This window comes from Ylistrum balloti, unplaced genomic scaffold (assembly GCF_031769215.1).
Source record: "Ylistrum balloti isolate Yb309-2 unplaced genomic scaffold, AGI_CSIRO_Ybal_v1 Utg370508, whole genome shotgun sequence".
Lineage (NCBI taxonomy): Eukaryota > Metazoa > Mollusca > Bivalvia > Pectinida > Pectinidae > Ylistrum > Ylistrum balloti.
Genome location: NW_026782328.1, coordinates 868746 through 889191, shown reverse-complemented (window position 1 = coordinate 889191; position 20446 = coordinate 868746). Strand labels below are relative to the sequence as shown.

The 20446-nt window shown below is 36.1% G+C and overlaps 1 protein-coding gene across 1 annotated transcript; it reads left to right on the top strand.

Annotated features, from left to right (window-relative positions):
* The first annotated feature begins 5874 nt into the window (after window positions 1–5874).
* LOC132555640 (sodium/mannose cotransporter SLC5A10-like) lies at window positions 5875–17997 on the top strand. The gene is made up of 15 exons (XM_060219992.1): window positions 5875–5964; window positions 6757–6828; window positions 7285–7389; window positions 8285–8344; window positions 8789–8893; window positions 9870–9975; window positions 10413–10493; window positions 13533–13738; window positions 14029–14164; window positions 14591–14698; window positions 15326–15476; window positions 15914–16082; window positions 16445–16660; window positions 17049–17211; window positions 17759–17997. The coding sequence occupies exons 1-15, from the start codon at window positions 5875–5877 to the stop codon at window positions 17995–17997; spliced, it is 2007 nt and encodes a 668-aa protein (XP_060075975.1).
* Window positions 17998–20446: the final 2449 nt, after the last annotated feature.

The following is a 20446-nucleotide window of genomic DNA, read 5'->3' as shown; positions in this document are numbered from 1 at the left end:
CTAGGTATGCCCAGGCAGTGCCGTGCCGAAGTCAGAAGGCACATGTGACAGCTAAGGCGCTTTTACAGCGTTCCTGAGCGTTTACATAGTGATTAGGGACGTGACTTTGAAAGCAAAGTAATCAAAGATCTCTGCAAGCGTGCAGGAGTCTCTAAGTCCCGAATCACACCATACCATCCAATGGGAAACGGCCAAGTTGAAAGGTTCAACAGAACTTCGTTAGCAATGCTCGGTACCTTAGAGCATGACCATAGAGCTGACTAGAAATCTTACGTAGCGCCTCTGGTGCAGGCCTACAATGCCACAAAGAATGACTCCACCAGGAGTGAGGGATCAGCAGAACCAACTTCATATGTTGGCAAGCTCAAAGATAGGATGGAATATGCCTATAAAGCTGCTCGAGCATCCAAGAATGCTGCCCGCAACAAAGACCGGTATGATCGGTCCATACGGGTATCTCGGCTCAATGTTAGTGACCGTATACTGGTTAGAAATGTCGGTCTCCAGGGAAAGCACAAATTAGCTGACAAATGGGAACAGGAACCATATTTGGTTTTGAAGATACCAGATAGTGATATTTCAGTCTACCAGGTGAAACTTGAATCGGGCAAAAGTGGCGTACGCACCCTGCACAATGCTGTAGACGTTCCTGAGGAGGTAGTTATCCTCAGAGCAAGACCCTCCGTTCCAGCTACAGCCGAGAATGAGAATTCGTCATCTGCTGATGCCGACAGCAGTGACGACTATACTTCTGTTCCTCTTCCGTGTCCAAAGAGGCGTTCCAGGGTCCAGAATGTGAGGCCAGCGGAGCCAGTCAGTGAGGTCATCACCCTAGATGACACTCAGCTCACGGTGAATGATAGCTCTACCCGTGAAACAGTTTTTGAAGCTTGTCCATACCGGAAGTGCGCCCGCCTTCTCCGGATGTAAGGACCTGTGAATAGTACTTAGCCATGCCCCACGTTGGGCGGCGTTTTGTAACCCTTTGTAATGCAGGGCCGGCCATTTAATAGAAGAAGTCGGGGGGTTCTTGTTTAGCACTTTATTTCTGGTAAAACAGGAGCATGCAATGCACATTACATGCATTACGTTACATATAACATAAAACAGTTAATTATAATTAACTTACAACGCAATATTACATTTTGGACCAATACTCAACAGGGGAGAATGCGCTTGTGCACACGGTGCCGGCCAGGTGCGGAATGACGTGACTGGAATCCGAGGACAGGGTGCTTCGCGACACGCGCATGCTAAACTCTCACAGTCTCTCACAACTCGTGCTAATTTCGCGCGCGCTGGTGACATAGAGAATAATGTACACCTGAATACATAAATTAAAAATATCCCTGATTTCCAAAGGCCACCAACTCAAAAAATGCCTTAAAATGCGAACACACGACTAATTTCAACATAGCACTACAACTGTATAGATAAAATTATTAACTATAGTACTAACAGCTGTAGCTTAGCTCGTCCGCTGAAAGGCCGTAAAAATACATATAATGTAGCTGTAGCTAGATAAGGCATTTCTCCATGTTGTCTCTAACAAAAGTAATTATCCATGTTCCTGCAGGTAGTTTAATCTTTATGGTAACTGTTCGATTTTGTTTCATTACAATGTACACATTTATGACAATACTGAGTTGTTCTTTATCACGTGCACACCTGACTCACTCTACGCTCCTGACTTTTACAAAACAATCATCCCGATAACAAAACAATGTGCCCGGTTATACATTCAACTCGGCGCTAAAATATTCAATATTTCCTCCATCGATAGAGAAGTATATTCAAGTGATAAAATATTTTTACGAGGACAATGGTTTTTTGCTATAGTTTAGAGTAACTCTATCATAAAGTAAAATCGAAATGTGAACTATCCATTTTAATGGTCCCTTTTTATAGTTTTCCGCAGTAGGGTTCGCGATAAGTATTTTATAACCACATATTTAAGCGTAAATCAAATACCAATTTCTTGTGTAATTTTGAAATAAAGAATCCATCTACACGTTTACCGTCGACAGATGTTCCTAGAATATTCATAAAGTTGACAATCTATTAAAGATCAACATTTTACCTAGTTGAATGCCTCCTTTCTCTTCCAGAATCTGCTGCTGATCTCGTAGTTCCAACAGTCTTACACTCACAAGTGGTATTGATAAAACATGATTGATATCAAACCTTTATTAGGATTTCGAACATTATTTTCCTTAATGCAGATTTCGTTAGAAATGCATCAACTTATACGGAATTAACAACTTCAGCTTGATTAATGAAAAATAATGATAAAGATTGCACCGACAGGATGTAGGATGTTTTTTTCTCTCACACATCGGAGTAATCTTTGAGTTTTGTCGATTCAATATATTTTCATATTTGTTGAAATTTTATGTTTGCCAAGTGACGAAAGTCTTAAGAAAAAATGTTTTGAAAATTATGTTTATTTTTTGACAGAAAATACGAAAATCAAAAGAATAATACATGTATTTTGAGTAGGGACTACATTAAATGGAATCGTGTACAGAAAATTACGTATACATGGGATGCAACATATCAAGAGGTTTGATGGATGGATGGATGGATGGATGGACGAACGGACGGATGGATGGATGGATGGACAGATAGGATAGGTAGGGTAGGTAGGCAATGTTAAGTTCTATGGCAAGGTCATTCACCATTACTAAAATGACAATGCAGATAACACTCGGCCTTGACCGAAGCCCCGCATGATGTCATAAGGTTCTGATAGACGTCCTTTAAACAGCACACGCGATGTTACTGAACTAAATGAGTCCCGGTGCAATCGTCATGTATTGCCGTTGAAGCCTAGTTTCAATAACTTGTAGAACAATCCGTTAATCCAAACCTGGTAGAAAGCCTTATGGCTGCCAAAGAATGCTATCAAAACCGTAGACCCTATATCCGTAAAGTGTATGATAACTATCCGGTTGTAACACTATCATACTGTAGTCTCAAAACTTGTAGGGTAGCATGGACCCAAGATTGTCCGATCGTTTAAATATTCTACGATATAGAAGTTTAAAATTTAAAAAAAAAATCTTCAATACGAATATAAAAAATGTGATGTCGCGACAACTATTGACGTCCATTTGGTTTTTCTTGCAGCCCTTGAATAAACTTATATAACAATTCGTGTTATGAAATCACCATCAAATACCACTTATATCGCAGCGAAGCGTCTTTGTTGTATTTGCTTACATGTATACCTGGTGTACGCGCGTGTTTGCGAGTCACGAGAGAAAACGATCCACTACAAACGTTCATGGTGCATATCATCTGATAATTTGGTTGCCTCTAAATTACAATCATAAGAGGTGCCGATACCTCTCTCCCTATCACCTATGATTGGGAGTAAATTCGTTTTACTCGTAAATGGACGTCCGATATGCCATTAGTTATCAGGACAGAAGAACATCCGTTCTTATATTTGCTGACGAGCCTTCGTAATACCTCTTCTATTATGCTGTCGCTTTGCGGATGGTCGGCTGATCTTCGGTTTTTTTCCGTTTCCCAAGTAACTCGAATATTTCTGTAAACATTCAAATTGGTGTCCATGGTCTGAGTACCAAATCTGGCTATAACCTCCTGAACCAAAATGTTTGCCACAGCCAGCGTTTCCTGATCCGTCATCACAAAAGCTTCAGTCCATTAGGTGACGTAGTCGGCCACGAATAGGATGTACTGGTTTCCATCCTTGGTCAATTGAAGAGGTCCAGCAGTATCGACGGAAATACGTTCCATTGAAAGACCACTCTGCCCAGTCTGCACATGAGCCTTTGACGAATGTAAAAGCTTACTTTGATGGCACTCCTGCGATAAAACGGCGCCAATCAAAAACAAAAACTATTCTTCTTTGTAAGCGCGTTCTGCAATGGACGATCTGCACAAATTCTAAATATATTTAAAAAAAAAAAAAAAAAAGCAGCGGCATACACCGAGAAATTACAGAACTTGCGAAACGAAGGACGGTAGGTTTTGCGACTGTGCCGGATCAGTAGCAATTCGCTTGCATGACACAATGTGCCCTAAGAATGATACGTCCTTAGCGAAATAACCTAGATGTTTGAATTGTTTCTACACTCCGTAAACGGTTCCTCCGTGCACGACGATGTCGTCTAAGTATATCCAACAAAACAACCTGGGTAAGACGAGTTCCATTTATATATATAGGACCACTGCGCATCACGAACACCAATTTTGTGTTTGCAAAAGAGTCCATTTCAAACTGCCATTACCCAGGCGAATGGTTTTAGTTGAGTGATTCATCCAAGCATGAAAGCGGATAGGCGTCGTAGACCGTGTCGTTGTTAAACTGCTGATAATCCACAATAAAGCACAGACTTCCGCCTTTCTTGCCTTGGAGAATTATTCGAGATGTCCATGGTCACGACGAAGGGTTTATTATATCTTCAACCTGGTTGTCTTCTTCTATTTTGGGATGATGCGGAAGCCTTACAGGGGTTGAGCTGGACGGGTCGGTTGTTACCGGTGTCTATGCAGTGCTTCATGATTCCCCCTTTCCCGAAATAATTATCATCTTTTCAGGAAAGGTCATTGAACCTGTAAAATAAACGCTTAAAGCATTTGAATTAATTTTTGTTAAGCCTTAGCTTTGTCTCATGTTAAAGCGCATCTAGGTTCGACGAGACATATTTTGTAGATTGTCGTACAAATCCGATGGCTGGCTCAAACTCGCAAACAGCAGTACTTTTATATAGAATTTGTGGGTGGCTATCTGATGATACTTTTTAAAATCCCACCGAGACAACGAGCTCATGGCATGCGGGGATCGTGATCGTTTCCACGAGATGAAGAAGAGCGCAACTGAATCTGCGAATAACTTAATTGGTATTACCGCTGCGCATCCATTGATTTTTTTTTCAGAAGATCGACTTACCAGTTTTGTGTACGCTCAATATCTAATAGCACGAAATATTGGCAACCACTGTGCTAATTTAACGTCGAGCTTGGTTGACCAAAAGTATGTTTTTATCATCATTAGCGACCAATACGTCTTTCTAAATTGCTCACGTGCGGATGTTTTATCTCTGACATCACCGTAATTATTATGCACGGTTTACCATACATTACGGCTGTGAAATACAAACCGCGTTTTAGTTGCTAATTCCCAGCACACATATTTTTCTTCGTGTTACTGATTGTGTCATCATTGGAGAGTTCAAAAAGACCCAATTTTCCACATTTGTAATAGTGTCTTCCTCCTTTGCAAAAGGTCTTCCGAGATGCTTTCAGAGCCTAAACGTCAACTTGAAGGTTTGTAAGCATTGCTATGCATTTGTACGTCTTTGTAAAATCATGACGAATACGATTCTCATGGCAAAATGAATCTGTTGCCTTCCACGGTCATTCTGGCATGACATTTGTGTTGGCAACGTCTCGCTTCGAAAGCCGCTAATTCTACTGCTGTAGGTTTTGCATCATTTAGGCCAATTAGTTGACTTTGTTGGTCGCTCAGACGGATTTCTGAGGTAGTCAAACGAGAACGTATATTTATATCTCTCAACGTTCCGGCAAGCGCTATGGCATGCCATCTGCACAGGCTACACTTTTTTAGCAGTGATGAAAACTTTTTTTCACACATATCAAGACTTATCTTTAAATAAATCATGGGGTATGATCTCTTATATGTGTCTAGCTCTACGTGACCCTTTCCGCAGTCCACTGCACACAGCCGCTTTTATAGGCAATGTGATAAAACGCGCCTCGGTAGCTCGTAATTTGATACCTTTCCATTGTAAGAGATATGAATTATGCAGTGATTTCAACATTTAACGTTCGCCCAGGCACACCACAGATATCACATCCGTGAGAGCCTACAGATAAGGAAACATGGCGGTGACAACACGACGTATTGACAACTGGGCGGACATTCTAGTCCTTGTTCTATACTTCGTGGCAGTGCTAGCGATTGGATTATGGGTATGTAAACTAAGTCTTTGTGCACCTAACGATAATAGTAACATTCCTGAAATAGACTCAAAATATAAAAAGGGACTGGGTACACGTTCTTACGAGGTCATTTCTTAAACATAAAAAAAATAAAAAAAAAATTGGGTTTCCATCGAGTATGAAAATGGTCTGATTTATCATGAGATATATGTTTGCTGATTCTTTATAGCTTGGGGACATGCAATTTATCAATCAGATTGATAGGGGATTTCGTTTTAGTCTAAATTAAAAATTTTAATATGATTTTAGATTAAAACGTTCAATCTGTTATATTAGCTGCAAGTACTAAAATTTTAGATATGTTTATTAGGATACTGATATCGGGTAAGAGGGTAGTTTTGGGTTGTATGAATAATTGAGCAGAGTGAATTAAGTGAATTAGGGTTTTTACATTTGACTTTTCCCCTATGATAACGATATCTTCAGGTCAACGTACATATGGGCATGGCAGGCATTTTCTAAATAACGAACTATGCAGCATTTTATTGCCCTTTTAAAAAAAGTTACTGACAACACAATGTCATATATAATAAAATTTGTTTTTATACTATGGTTCAACATTTCATGGTTTTGTCAACGTTTGAATGCATAAAAGGTGTATTTTTCGCAGAAGTCATTAAAGCGGACAATATTTTTTACTATAAATAACATCTTTAAAGATATAGCACAAAATACAACTCAGCCAGAGCAACACAATATGATACACTTGTATCATATTATCAATTCTTTGGAAAGGAACTGTTTTTGTTTCTGCATTTTCAGTCAATGAGGCGACCCAGCCGTGGGAATGTGAAGAGTTATTTCCTCGCTGGACGATCCATGCCTTGGTTAGCAGTATGTAACATTCGTGGTTTCTATCTCGGCACATGTTTTTCAGGCTGATGATGTCACTAGAATATAAATTCTTATAACATACCCATTACAAGATGATGTTTTAATGACTACACCGTCACCTTCAAAAGACAGACTGTCTGCAGGACTGATGAAGGTGACCGCGTAAACATCAAAACATCTCACTCTAATCTTCTACTTATTGTGTTATAAGAACTTCTATTCCATTTTTGTTTTCCTAATTATAAACATTAAATTTGATATTCACATATACTATGGGATGTGAGATATAATAAATGAGAACAATTATATGTTGTGGATATGTACAGATGGAATCAACAATTTATTTACCTCATTATCTTATTCATACCTCCATGCTGAAGATAAAATTCCTTGCTGACACAACTACGATAGTCATTAATATGTTTGTTCAAGCAATAATGATACTCTTTTTTCCAGGTAGGCGCTTCCTTATTCTCCAGCAATATCGGAAGCGAACACTTCGTTGGTCTCGCAGGATCTGGTGCCTCTAGTGGGATCGCCAATATCATGTTTGAATGGCTGGTTTGTTAACCCTATATTACAATATTTTATCAATGTAACATGTGTTTGTGAAACTACCTTTTCATTTTCATTAAAGACGGGGCAACACTATCACAAAATTAGTCACAATGACTTAACAAAACGTAACAAAAACGTATGCAGGAAAAACGCTTAATTTTTTCTCATTGTTCTGTTTGCTAAAAACATCATGAGTCGAGGCCTGCAGCCACAAATGTAAACGTGGCTTTATAGCATATTAAAATCATAGTTTATCTACATTTTTATGATGATTGAGAATGTTTCAGCCATCCAATCTGTGAAGTGATGTATTCTGCTTTTATTACGGTGAGATCTATACTTCTTTTCCTGTCACGATACAGTACAACAAGAGTTCGCAACCACTGCAATCAGCAATGAATATATCATTGCTATCTTTTTATGCCCCTAGGGTATATTGTTTTTGTGCTGTTTGTTTGGATGTTGTTAACTTTAACCTTTCCCCATACCTTTTGCACCGTAAGAGGTAGGATTTTCATATTTGGCATGTGTGTTCCTTATGATTAGACCTTTGTTTTTTTACCATGTAACCATGACCGTTACGTTTGACCTACATTTGAAAATGAAAAAAAAATTACTACAATGACGACATAAGTATTTCACAAAGTGTGATGCAATTAGCATATGCCCAGGCCTTACAATGTACAGTTTTAATGTCCAACTTCAGATTTTTTTTGCGACATAGCGTTTCATAAACATATCTTGATTTTTATGTTTTCCCACATTAAAATTTATATTTTGAATTGTAAGATTGATGTTTCAAAAGTCCATTTAAGAAGTTAATGGAATATTAACGTTGTTGAAGAGACTTAAAGTTACTGTAAAAAAAATGTTTATTTTCTGTTTTGTTTACTTTCAGCCGGCAATGCTTATTTTAGCACTTGGCTGGTATTTTATTCCGGTATATATATCTTCAGGGGTAAGTTTCCAATCATATTAGTTACTCAAGTATCTTCAAAATAATTGTAATGAATTTTACAGATAAAGCTGATAAATACAATTATCACCGTGCAATATCCAATAAATTGTTGTGCAACATTCCTCTTATCTCTGCAGCCTATTCTAACTAACTTATTAAAGTAAGACGTTCCGAGATATTACAGCTACAATTCATACTGATTTGGTCAGAGCTTATAAAAGACGCCCTGTTGTTTGAGTTGTTTCACAATATTGAATCATTTGTTAGTATTCTTGGCATTTTCATTATGACAGCTCAACTTCATTTGGACATTTTTTAAAAGGATAAACATAAAATAATAAAAAGAAGTCAAAAAACGGAGAAATACGATTAAAAAGTTATGAAACATTTAGATAACGAAATGATATACTTAAATAATTAATATCTTGTATTTTCATATTTTAGGTTTATACTTTACCTGAGTATATGGAAAAACGTCTCGGTGGCACAAGGATCCGAATATATCTCTGTTGTCTTTCTCTTCTACTCTCCATCGTCACTAAACTGGCGGTAATGTGCGACGAAAATATAGCTATGTTGCCTTTCTCTACCACTCTCCATCGTCACTTAACTGGCGGTAATGTGCGACGAAAATATAGCAATGTTGCCATTCTCTACCACTCTCCATCGTCACTAAACTGGCGGTAATGTGCGACGAAAATATATCTCTGTTGCCTTTCTCTACTACTCTCCATCGTCACTAAACTGGCGGTAATGTGCAACGTAAAATATATCTCTGTTACTTTTCTCTACTACTCACAATCGTCACTAAACTGACGGTAATGTGCGACGAAAAAAGTTTTTGCGATTTAAACGAATACAATTTTCGCGATCTTGACGTTAAAGGACATCTATACACACTGTCCCATTATTTCACGGATTATATTTTTGCGATCACGTTAATGTAACTCGAAATAGCGAAAATATCATCCTCGCGAAAATAAGCGGCTTTACGGTAATATATTCAAATCTATTGAACATACTATATTAAATTTGCTTATATATGATTATAGAGACACACTATGTACATTAAGATCTTCGTATGCATGAATTCCACTTGTAGCTTATTTTTTAATATTGATATTCAGTATGGTAATCATTATGATATCGTTTTTCACGGCAATAAATTGAATTTATTCACCTTCAACAGCAATAACATTAACTGGCTTTGTGGTTTGTTAATGACAGCCCTATTCAAGAAATCCATTTATTTTTAATAAACCACATGTATTTCACGCTAGTTATAAATATGGGATTTAATTTTACTTTGTAAACCATAAATTTGGTAAAAGTGTATTACTATTTCATATATATATATATCCACTATTACGCCCTACATATTTGAGAAGTAAAGGAAGCGTTGTACATCGTTTCATTAACGCACATCCAGGAAAATGGTGGTATTTAAACAATTAGTGACAGAAAACACAACACAAATACCCCAATGTGTAGCTCTATTGGTACATTTATTATGATTGTTATTCAGGTGAGCATGTTCGCGGGTTCCCTTTTCTTACAAATGGCTACAGGCTGGAATATGTACGTATCTGTTATCATCCTACTGGCTGTCACAGGTTTTTACACTATACTGGGTTAGTACTTTACGTATTCCAGGCAGAATGTAGCAATGTCAAATCCACATTAATTAGTAGTATGAGTGTGTGTTAAAGACAGGATTGAATGGCATCATATGCTTTGGTGTTCTCATATTGATGGATGATTTAGAAGACTACTTGCGAAAGTAAAATTTTCAGACCACTAGCACGATTGTTTAATAAATTCTAAAACAGTTGTTATTCTAATGAACAATTATCAATCAAAATTCAATTTTTATGCCTTGGATGTATGCTATGGATGAATATATGTAGGTACAGGCGTCAGTGTTCTTTATCACAAGACATATTGTTCTTTGTATATTTGTATATTGTTGATGGTAAGTAATCTATGTAAACCAGGTGCTTTCATAAGATAATTGTTTATCTTAATGAATGAATAATACTATAAACCGTATACGCTTTTTGTATTTTAGGGGGACTTACAGCTGTCATGTATACCGATACCTTTCAAACAGTTGTCATGACTATTGGAGCTTTTGTATTGATGGGTGTAGGTAAGTCAAAAGACCTGAATAGGAATAAACCAAAACCGCAGAATATTTCATGTGTAACAGTAGCCAAATTTGCCAAAATCTTTATAACAACTTCTTTATAACAATTAACCAATTGTTTGATAAGTTCCATAGATGAAACATGACATATCTTGCGGAAAAAAATGAACATAATTTTTTTCAAGGTCACAGGGATCAAATTTGATAAAAACTTAATACACCTTCTGATTAACCGAAAGGCCATGAAACATGGTATTTGGCTGACAGGTTCCAAGTATGAATTCCAACAAGGTTAGTGAAAAACTGACTTTAACCAATATTCAAAGTTACAGGGGTAGACATTGTTAAAACCTTAAAACGATATACTACACTGTTATACACTTTTGATAAAAGGCCTCAATGCCAAAAAGGCCTCAATGCCACTTTTACATAAGTCATTTTCTTGACTGTTCAGAAGTCCTCCAAAGGTTAAGATTAGCACTCGACAAAGTTCACCTGTTACGCTTCTGATCAGCTGTCAGAAGTCTTGGTACCTAACGGTCTGAGAGCTTTTTCACTGCAATAGCTTCCGAAAGAATAAAACGTGCTCTTTCCTGTGAATCCCAACTGTACTGGCTATATATCTCTCCGTAATTCGCCTGTCAGCTAGAACTATATCATGAGAGACCTTCCAGGAGAGGCGTCATCAGCAAGGCTCGCTTAAATTCCGCTATAGGCGTATGGAATGGCATCAGTCCCTGGTGTTGCTATCATATCAGTGTTGCTATTCTTAGGTATTAAGCCTTTCTTATGCAAATATTGAATCACTGCTCTTTCAGTGACTTAGTCCACTTTGCGAAAGTCACTTGCCTTGTTTACTTTAGAAATTAACTGACTAGTACACAGCTTAAAAAGTCAGGGAAAAGAAGAGCTGAAAAAGGACATCCCTGCTTAACTTCATTTAAAGGCTCACAACTTTTTAATCAATCCTCGAAGATTTCTTGTATGAATTCTGACCTAACAGGTTTATTCAAGGCAGCAGAGGACAAGTTTGCTAAAACCTTTATAGTATCGTCTTCTGACTAGCCAAATGACCCAGAAAAATCATATTTGGTTGATGAGTTCATCACGCAACTCCTGACAAAGTTTGCGAATAGAAACAGCCTTAACCTATATTCAAGGTCACCGAGGTCAACTTTGTCAATATATTAAAATATCTTCTCACCAAAATCCACAAAGGCATTATATTTGACTGTTATGTTCTTGGTATAGAGAACCCTGACAAAGTTAAAAAAAAAAGAAATAAACTTGACCCATATTCATGGTCATAGGGGAATAATTCATTACAACCTTTAAACGACTTTTGATTAACCAAAAGACGAGGATCATGTTATTGGCTGGTGGGTTTCCAAGATAATGCCCGTCAACAAATCATATTTGGTTGATGAGTTCATCACGCAACTCCTGACAAAGTTTGCGAACAGAAACAGCCTTAACCTATATTCAAGGTCACCGAGGTCAACTTTGTCAATATATTAAAATATCTTCTTCTCACCAAAATCCACAAAGGCATTATATTTGACTGTTATGTTCTTGGTATAGAGAACCCTGACAAAGTTAAAAAAAAAAAGAAATAAACTTGACCCATATTCATGGTCATAGGGGAATAATTCATTACAACCTTTAAACGACTTTTGATTAACCAAAAGACGAGGATCATGTTATTGGCTGGTGGGTTTCCAAGATAATGCCCGTCAACAAATCATATTTGGTTGATGAGTTCATCACGCAACTCCTGACAAAGTTTGCGAATAGAAACAGCCTTAACCTATATTCAAGGTCACCGAGGTCAACTTTGTCAATATATTAAAATATCTTCTTCTCACCAAAATCCACAAAGGCATTATATTTGACTGTTATGTTCTTGGTATAGAGAACCCTGACAAAGTTAAAAAAAAAAGAAATAAACTTGACCCATATTCATGGTCATAGGGGAATAATTCATTACAACCTTTAAACGACTTTTGATTAACCAAAAGACGAGGATCATGTTATTGGCTGGTGGGTTTCCAAGATAATGCCCGTCAACAAATCATATTTGGTTGATGAGTTCATCACGCAACTCCTGACAAAGTTTGCGAATAGAAACAGCCTTAACCTATATTCAAGGTCACCGAGGTCAACTTTGTCAATATATTAAAATATCTTCTTCTCACCAAAATCCACAAAGGCATTATATTTGACTGTTATGTTCTTGGTATAGAGAACCCTGACAAAGTTAAAAAAAAAGAAATAAACTTGACCCATATTCATGGTCATAGGGGAATAATTCATTACAACCTTTAAACGACTTTTGATTAACCAAAAGACGAGGATCATGTTATTGGCTGGTGGGTTTCCAAGATAATGCCCGTCAACAAAGACCTTGACCCATATTCAAGGGAACAGTGATCGAATTTATTATAACGATGAGATATGACCTTGAACCAAAATCAAGGTCGCAGGTGTATGATATGTTATACCTTTGAACAATTTCATCTGATCTAGAAACGTGCTATTTGGCAGGTCGGTCTCAAGGATGAGGCCTAACAAAAGTTTGCAAAAGCAAATGACTTATATGACCGATATTAAATGTCACAGGGATCCAATTTGTCAAAACCTGCACAAGGCTTCTTAAGGTAAACCAAAAGTCCGAGAAGCAGTATATCTAGTAGGAAGGGTTTTCTAGGTGACAACCCTACACATTTTGAGAGAGGAAAAAAAAGATGTGACATTAATCCAGGTCATACATGTCACTCTTTAGAGCTGAATATTAGAAGCTTTAGTTTAGCTTTGGTCTGGGAATTAGTTAGAACTGATTTAATATGGCCACTTTGATTGTCAATGTGTTAATGTGTCTGTTTTGAACATTGATTTATCTTTTATTAACATTGAATACCAGATGAGTAATGCAGATGCTTGTTTTCTATCATTTCAAATCATGAATATTTGACTTCCTATGTACACCATTTGAGAATTCAGCTACAATATGTGAACTAGTCGCAAAACATTCAATATTTTCAGGAATGAAAGAAATAGGAAGTCTAGAAAATTTGCAGAAACGGTATATGAATTCGACAGCAACCATCCAGATTGTTAATTCTACATGTGGGTTACCGAGGCAGGATGCTTTCCACATATTTCTTGATCCGGCCGGAAGCGAACAGCCGTGGCCTGGACTTGTCGTGGTTAGCTCCCTTGGATGTGTTGCATACTGGTGCTGTGACCAGGTGATCCCTGTATTTTTATGATTACAAATATGCAAAAGTTATATTGTTACAGTAACATTTCATAATAACATGCCATAATAAACACATAACTAAGTTATACCTGTTACCTCCATATCCGCAATGTTGAATCACCAAAGATTATTTCTTGAACATAAATATATAAAAGAGACTTCGGAAAATAATCTAATGTATTAATTTGTAAACTAAATCAACAAGAACGAATAAAAACATGTTAACAATGTAACTGATAAGCAATGTGTTACCTACTTTGCTATCTTACAACTTTGAAGATGATCGTACAGCGAGCCCTAGCTGCAAGGAACCTTGAGCATGCTAAAGGAGGATCTGTCCTAGCGGCTGCTCTGAAGATTCTGCCGCTGTTCCTAATTGTAATTCCTGGAATGATCAGTAGAGTGTTATTTCCAGGTGAAGCAGTTATTATTAGTTGATATTCAACATTTACAGACTATTTCATAGTGATAAATACGTTTATTTTGTCTGTAGCATTCTCACGTTTTTGTTTTTTTACTGTCAAGTATTTATTTATTCAAGTACCACTGATGAATGCCGGACATTGATCAGATTTTGCATTTGTATGTAATCAACATGAGTGCAATCTTGTATACAGATAAATAGGAATATGTATGGGTTTAGCCAGTGATTTTCTCATATTTGTTATCATATACATTCAGTGCACTGCAATCGTATGTCACGCAGTAGAAAAAGCTGACTGGCTTATCGATAAAATAATATCAAACAATGCACGTTGCGTAATGTAATTTATATACTGCGATAAACATTGCCTACAAAATTCCTTGGAATCAATAGGCTTGCTATAATTTGACCTTACAGATGAGGTTGCCTGTGCCGATCCTGACGAGTGTATGAGAATTTGTGAAAATCCTGTTGGGTGTTCCAACATTGCCTATCCTAAGATGATTCTGGAACTTCTTCCGAAAGGTAAGGTTTTATCTATTCGTGTTGTATCAACGTTAATTTTCTATACAAACTTTTATAACTTAGTTTATAATTGAATGCTAATATACAATTCATTTTGTATCGTCATAGTTTATGTCATTTGTCATTTATATGACCAGCTTTTTATTCAAAACAAATATAAGATTCTGATTATCTCATAGATACTTAGATACTTCAGTAACATTCGTGAAAATACCATTTCGTTAGACAGATAACAAGTCTGAACTGACGAGACACATTCTCATTCTATATTTCTTTCCTTGTTGACGTCAAAATGATCGGTCGTTACATACAGCCAGTGTTTGATGAATTGAACTGAAATGAATTTCCATCTTTTATAAAAGCTTGCTATCAACCAGAGATTCCATTAAAAAAATGAAAATTTGAAAATGTATCTTTTCGATACATACGAGATTCCTATATACAATCATCATAAGTTCACCATTGAATGGTTCAAATGTAGAGGTACAATTGCGCCAGTACAGATTCTATGTAAATATAGTATTTTCATGATTACCGACGACAAGATATGCAATTGTGCAAAACGACGCAATTTGATCTCAACTTTTGAAATTTTTGTTTATTTCGAATGATACACATACTTACCAGGAGTAAGAGGTTTCCTTATGGCTGTAATTTTGTCGGCCATCATGAGTTCCCTGACGTCCATCTTCAACAGCTCGAGTACCTTGTTTACCATGGACCTGTGGAGACGGTTTCGTCCACGATCTACTCAGAGGGAATTACTTATTGTCGGCAGGTACAGATACAACATAATGGTAACAATGAATATATTTGTATGAAACAAAAAGTATTCATTCACGGATTATCGATCAGGAATTTCACCCACGCATATGTATACGTATCACTGGGAACCAGGGGGATACAAAAGAAATTTCGATTGCCCATAGCAAGTGTTCTCTGTTTTTGAAAGCATGTATATGATTATTATCATTAATTGAAGAAAGGTTCCTACATTACTTTTTCTTGGGGTGGTGGTTAGTTAAACATTCGAGTTTGTGTAACCATGGATGAATTTGTAATGTTGAGTGAAAAAAATATAACTGACTTAACAGTATAATTCTTTATGATTAAACAGTTAATCGTTATTGGGTATTATCATATGATTTTATGTATAACATTAACGATTATATTAAAATCACGGAATATAGATCAATTGTGATTTTGTTTTCGCAGAATCGTTATCTTATTCATGTGCGCAGTCAGTATCGCATGGTTACCATTAATCAAGGGGTCACAAGGAGGACAACTGTTTAATTACATAAACATGCTACAGGCTAACTTAATGGCGCCTATTGGTCCAGCATTTATGATAGCTATACTCTGGAAAAGAACAACAGAAATGGTAGGAATTAAAGTATTATAAACTTCGTCACAATGATAAATTTAAGTTTACCTTTGTTATAAAAGTATGTGCGTCTTGATAATATTTTACACGGCTTAATTTGGGAGCAAGCGTGCGTTTGTGCATACGTATACAAAATGATGCGTTGTCGCGTTCTTCGAGTACTTGATACATATTTCCGTTTGGTCTTATGTCACTTTCTAGTAATCAAATATTCCTGCCTGTACAACAATCATTGTCTTTCTTTACATATAAATTTCTTAATATATCTAAGTTTTGCTAATTGTTCATTTTTTTTAAAATGGTGTAACGATCTTTATGTCTGCTAGCAAGTAATGTGCTCTTGGTTTGTTGTTGTTTAGGGTATCGTTGGCGGTTTAATAATCTCACACGTTTGTGGAGTGATAAGGATTGTACTCGAGTTTACTTACCCAGCCCCAGGGTGTGGCGAACCTGAAACAAGGCCATCCATCCTATATAAAGTTCATTTTCTATACTTTGGAACATTCCTGGTTTTATTAACTCCATTTGCCATAGCTGCTATAAGCATCATGACACCACCAAAGGATGAAAAAGAGGTAAGATTATACACAATTTAATTTGCTGCACCTTTCTTGAATTTCTTCTACTGAACTTTTATTTTTATCCGTCGTTAAATTCTCGATTTCTCATGAACAAACACCGTGCAATGTGGTAGTTATGCTTTACTCTTTGATAAACAGATTAGTGAAAAAGCATCCAATATCGTACACAAGAACATCTTTGTTTCGTTTGCATATGCTTCTACAAGGAAAACCATATGGAATTTGCTTCCAAATTATGAAAAATAAATTATAAAGATCATGATAATAATTCACTAAGAACTCAAACAGGTCTTAAAACATGGTATGAAATTCATAAAAATAAGATAAATAAATATAGGATACCATCAATCAAGTTAAGAGTTACATGATGCTATGCATTCAGCTAGAGGGTCTAACTTGGTGGACACGGGTAAAGGCGATACACGTGTCGAAGGAGGAAGAGGAGAACGACGTTGAAGAAGGTGATTTCTCTTCGAATGTTGAAGATCAATTAAAACTACGGAATGACAGTGAACCCGATAATCAGCTTAAGAAGATCAACACAGGTAAATATTAGCCGCATCTTAAATTTGAAAACGTGACACCCGTCATTAATGGCATAGAGACTGCCTCAGTTAATCCTTGGTGAAAACACAGGCTTTTTAGTCATATTTTAAATGTGTCAGGTTTCACTTTAGAATATGGCAGAGCGACAGAAAATGCTGTTCATTGGTAGCAATATATTCTTGACTGCTGAAATTAATTCACATATAATTTTTCAAAATCTCCTAATCCATGTTTCTAATTAAAGACAAAGATATTTCCTTAATGAAATGATATGATATACCAAATGAAGCAATTGATTTCCTTTTGGAAGATCTTGTCATTTTCATTTATTTAAGATATTTATTAAAATCAGAACTCAGCTTACTTTTGGTTAAAAATGAACTCAAATTACTTTAACACTTCAATATTCCTCTGCATTTACTTAGATTGATGATAACTATTATCTCTTCCCAGATCTCAAAACAGTTTAATTTATAGGAATTGCTTGCACTTCATGCGTCAGAGTTTACAACAAATACACCAAATCATGTAAAATTATTTTAACAGAATCTGCTGATTCGGAAGAAGATTCTTTGTCCGCAACAGAAAATGAGGGGTTGATATGGACGGAGAAGGTTTTGTTATTCCTCTGTGGAAAACCGGAAGAAGGAAGGGAGATCACTGTTATGAATTTACGTCAGAAACAAAATTTCATGAGGGAGCGACCACAATGTCGATGGATATTAAACTTTAGCGCCATTCTTGTTATGGGCGCAGTTATGTTTTTGTTAGGTCATTTTGCATAGAAACGATGCTGAATCAGGTTTATCAGTGTATCTTGTAGGATGTATTGTAAGAATTATTTCCTGACCTTTGGTTGGGATATGGAACATGAAGATGATAGAAAATGCTGGTATGTAAACACCATGATCTTCGTCTAAAAGAGATGATAAGATGGCAAAGTATCAACGAAGACGTAGCCTTATTTGAAGTAATTTGCCGGGTACCTAAAATGAACCAGACTAAAAATGTTGAAAGACGGCTCCTCTTGTTCTTCAGGGTTTTCAATCTTTTTTTTAAATTCGAACTAACGGTTTGGTTACACAATCTGATACTCTCTCTGTCATGTTATTTTCATCGCGAACATGGTGGTAGTGGTGAGGGGGTTGGATGGTTGGTTGATATATTATTGTTGTTGTTTTTTTTATGTTTTTGAGATGGAGAGAAACATTATTTTGTCACATAAAAGAGATGAACTGTAACAGGACTATGGCTTGGGGATTTATCAGCAGATTACCTTCTTATTTACAGTTGTATTTATCTAAGTGATTGTAATTGGCTTTTGGAAGATAAGAATTTCGACTTTCTTCATTGCATTACTTTTAATGAAACATAAATTTTGTGTTTATATACTGGAAATACTTTTTTATATGACTTTATGTGTCAGGTATCATGTGTTGGATTTAAAAGGATATCAAAGTCTGTTTTTTTTACTTTTTCTGTTTTCCTATCTGCACTCAGTTTTCTGTTGGGAGGTATATTTGTGTTGGTGCTATGTTGCTTTCATGGTGTTTTGATTATTGTTTGTTCAGGAAATCTTTTTATAGGAAGTATGCAATTTTTCTACCATGCAAATCAGATTATATCGGATATATTTCAGACAGGGACAGCGACCAGTCACTTTACGGTTAAGAGGCATTTCAAAATATCAATGAAATGCAGATGAGCTGGCGACAACATTTTTGTAGCCACCAATATATACCAGTATATCATGGATTTACATGCAAGGAATGGTGTAAAGTTTAGAGACTTTGTAGCTGTGTGCCTAAATGGATTCATGAAGGTAGCAGGAGCTTTGCGCTTGAACTACATGTGGAGATGTGTGATCAAGAGCTGTGTGCTCAGAAGAAACAGAGAAAGTAAATACCCATACTTTTATTTCTAGTTATATCTATATGTTCAATGCAGGTCTACTTTTTCATTAAGAGGGCTAAAGTGTTGGTGAACTCCTGTGAGCTTGGGAACCTGAACAATTTGGAGTTATACACATATGTATAAAGGAACTGAACCTTGGTTCGAAGCCTGATATACTTCTGTGGTACAGTTATGAAGCTGAGTTTACCTTATGTAGGATACTGGCATTTCAGTTATTATGATTAGGGGTTAAACATTTTATGTTAGGCTTGCAGCTTAATCAGTGTATTGTTATGTGGTTGGTTGAGTGAGGGTGGTAGTAATGAACATGTCGGACATATGTTGTACCTGATTTTTTATGACTATGTAGAAATGTAATACATTGTTGTTTGTATTTGTATTTTACATCTTGCAGTCAGTTATCTGTGCGTTGTTAACCGGCATATCCTCACAATTCTTTACAATAGGTTTCAAAAAAAAATACAAATTTTCATTTGCGAAACAATGTGAGGCTTTACAGTGCAAAAATAAAAATAAATACATATAAGGATGTGTTCAACACAGTTACTGTAGTATAAAGTCACTATTTCTAGAAACATTTTCATATGGTAGTGTTTTTGGTTTGTGCATTTATGTTTTTCTATCAATTCATATAGTCTTATTTCCTCACAAACAACGGGTCCTTTTTAACATCGATTTGTCTACAATTTGAACATTTTCATATAGTTTTCATAAGATTTAACATTGGTTACATTTTTACTGCTGTTCTTGACATGGTATTTTGAAAAATGTAACTACATGTATTATTTAACAGGATCTTCTTGATGTAAACAGCAAAATCCACAACACATATTTTGGCGTCACCCAGATATTTTATATCAACACACGTTGGTTGAGCATAAATCTTCAACTTATTAGTTAAGATTGAAACAATTGTCCGAGGAGGGTTGAATCTGATATCATCTATAACGATGTTACATTTATTTGCATAACTAAAAAAGTATGGAAAACAAAAAGGATTCTGGTTTCCGGTAAACCAGCAATGCAAATAATTCACATGAAGGATTGACTGTTCCGATTAATACAATTTTGCTTCTAAAGTAAATTATCAGCGTATAAATATATGTATAAATTTAAACGTGTTAGATTGCATGCGATGAGAAAATATTCCACTCCACATCGTTTTTTTCATATTGCTCACCTGATCGTCATCTAATAATTTTGTAACCATATTGATTATGCGGATACACAAGTATCGTATATATATTCTTTTTCCTTTCTAGACAATGGTGGACATGCAAAAATAAAATTTCCAACTTTATACTCGTCACTGTCTAAAAG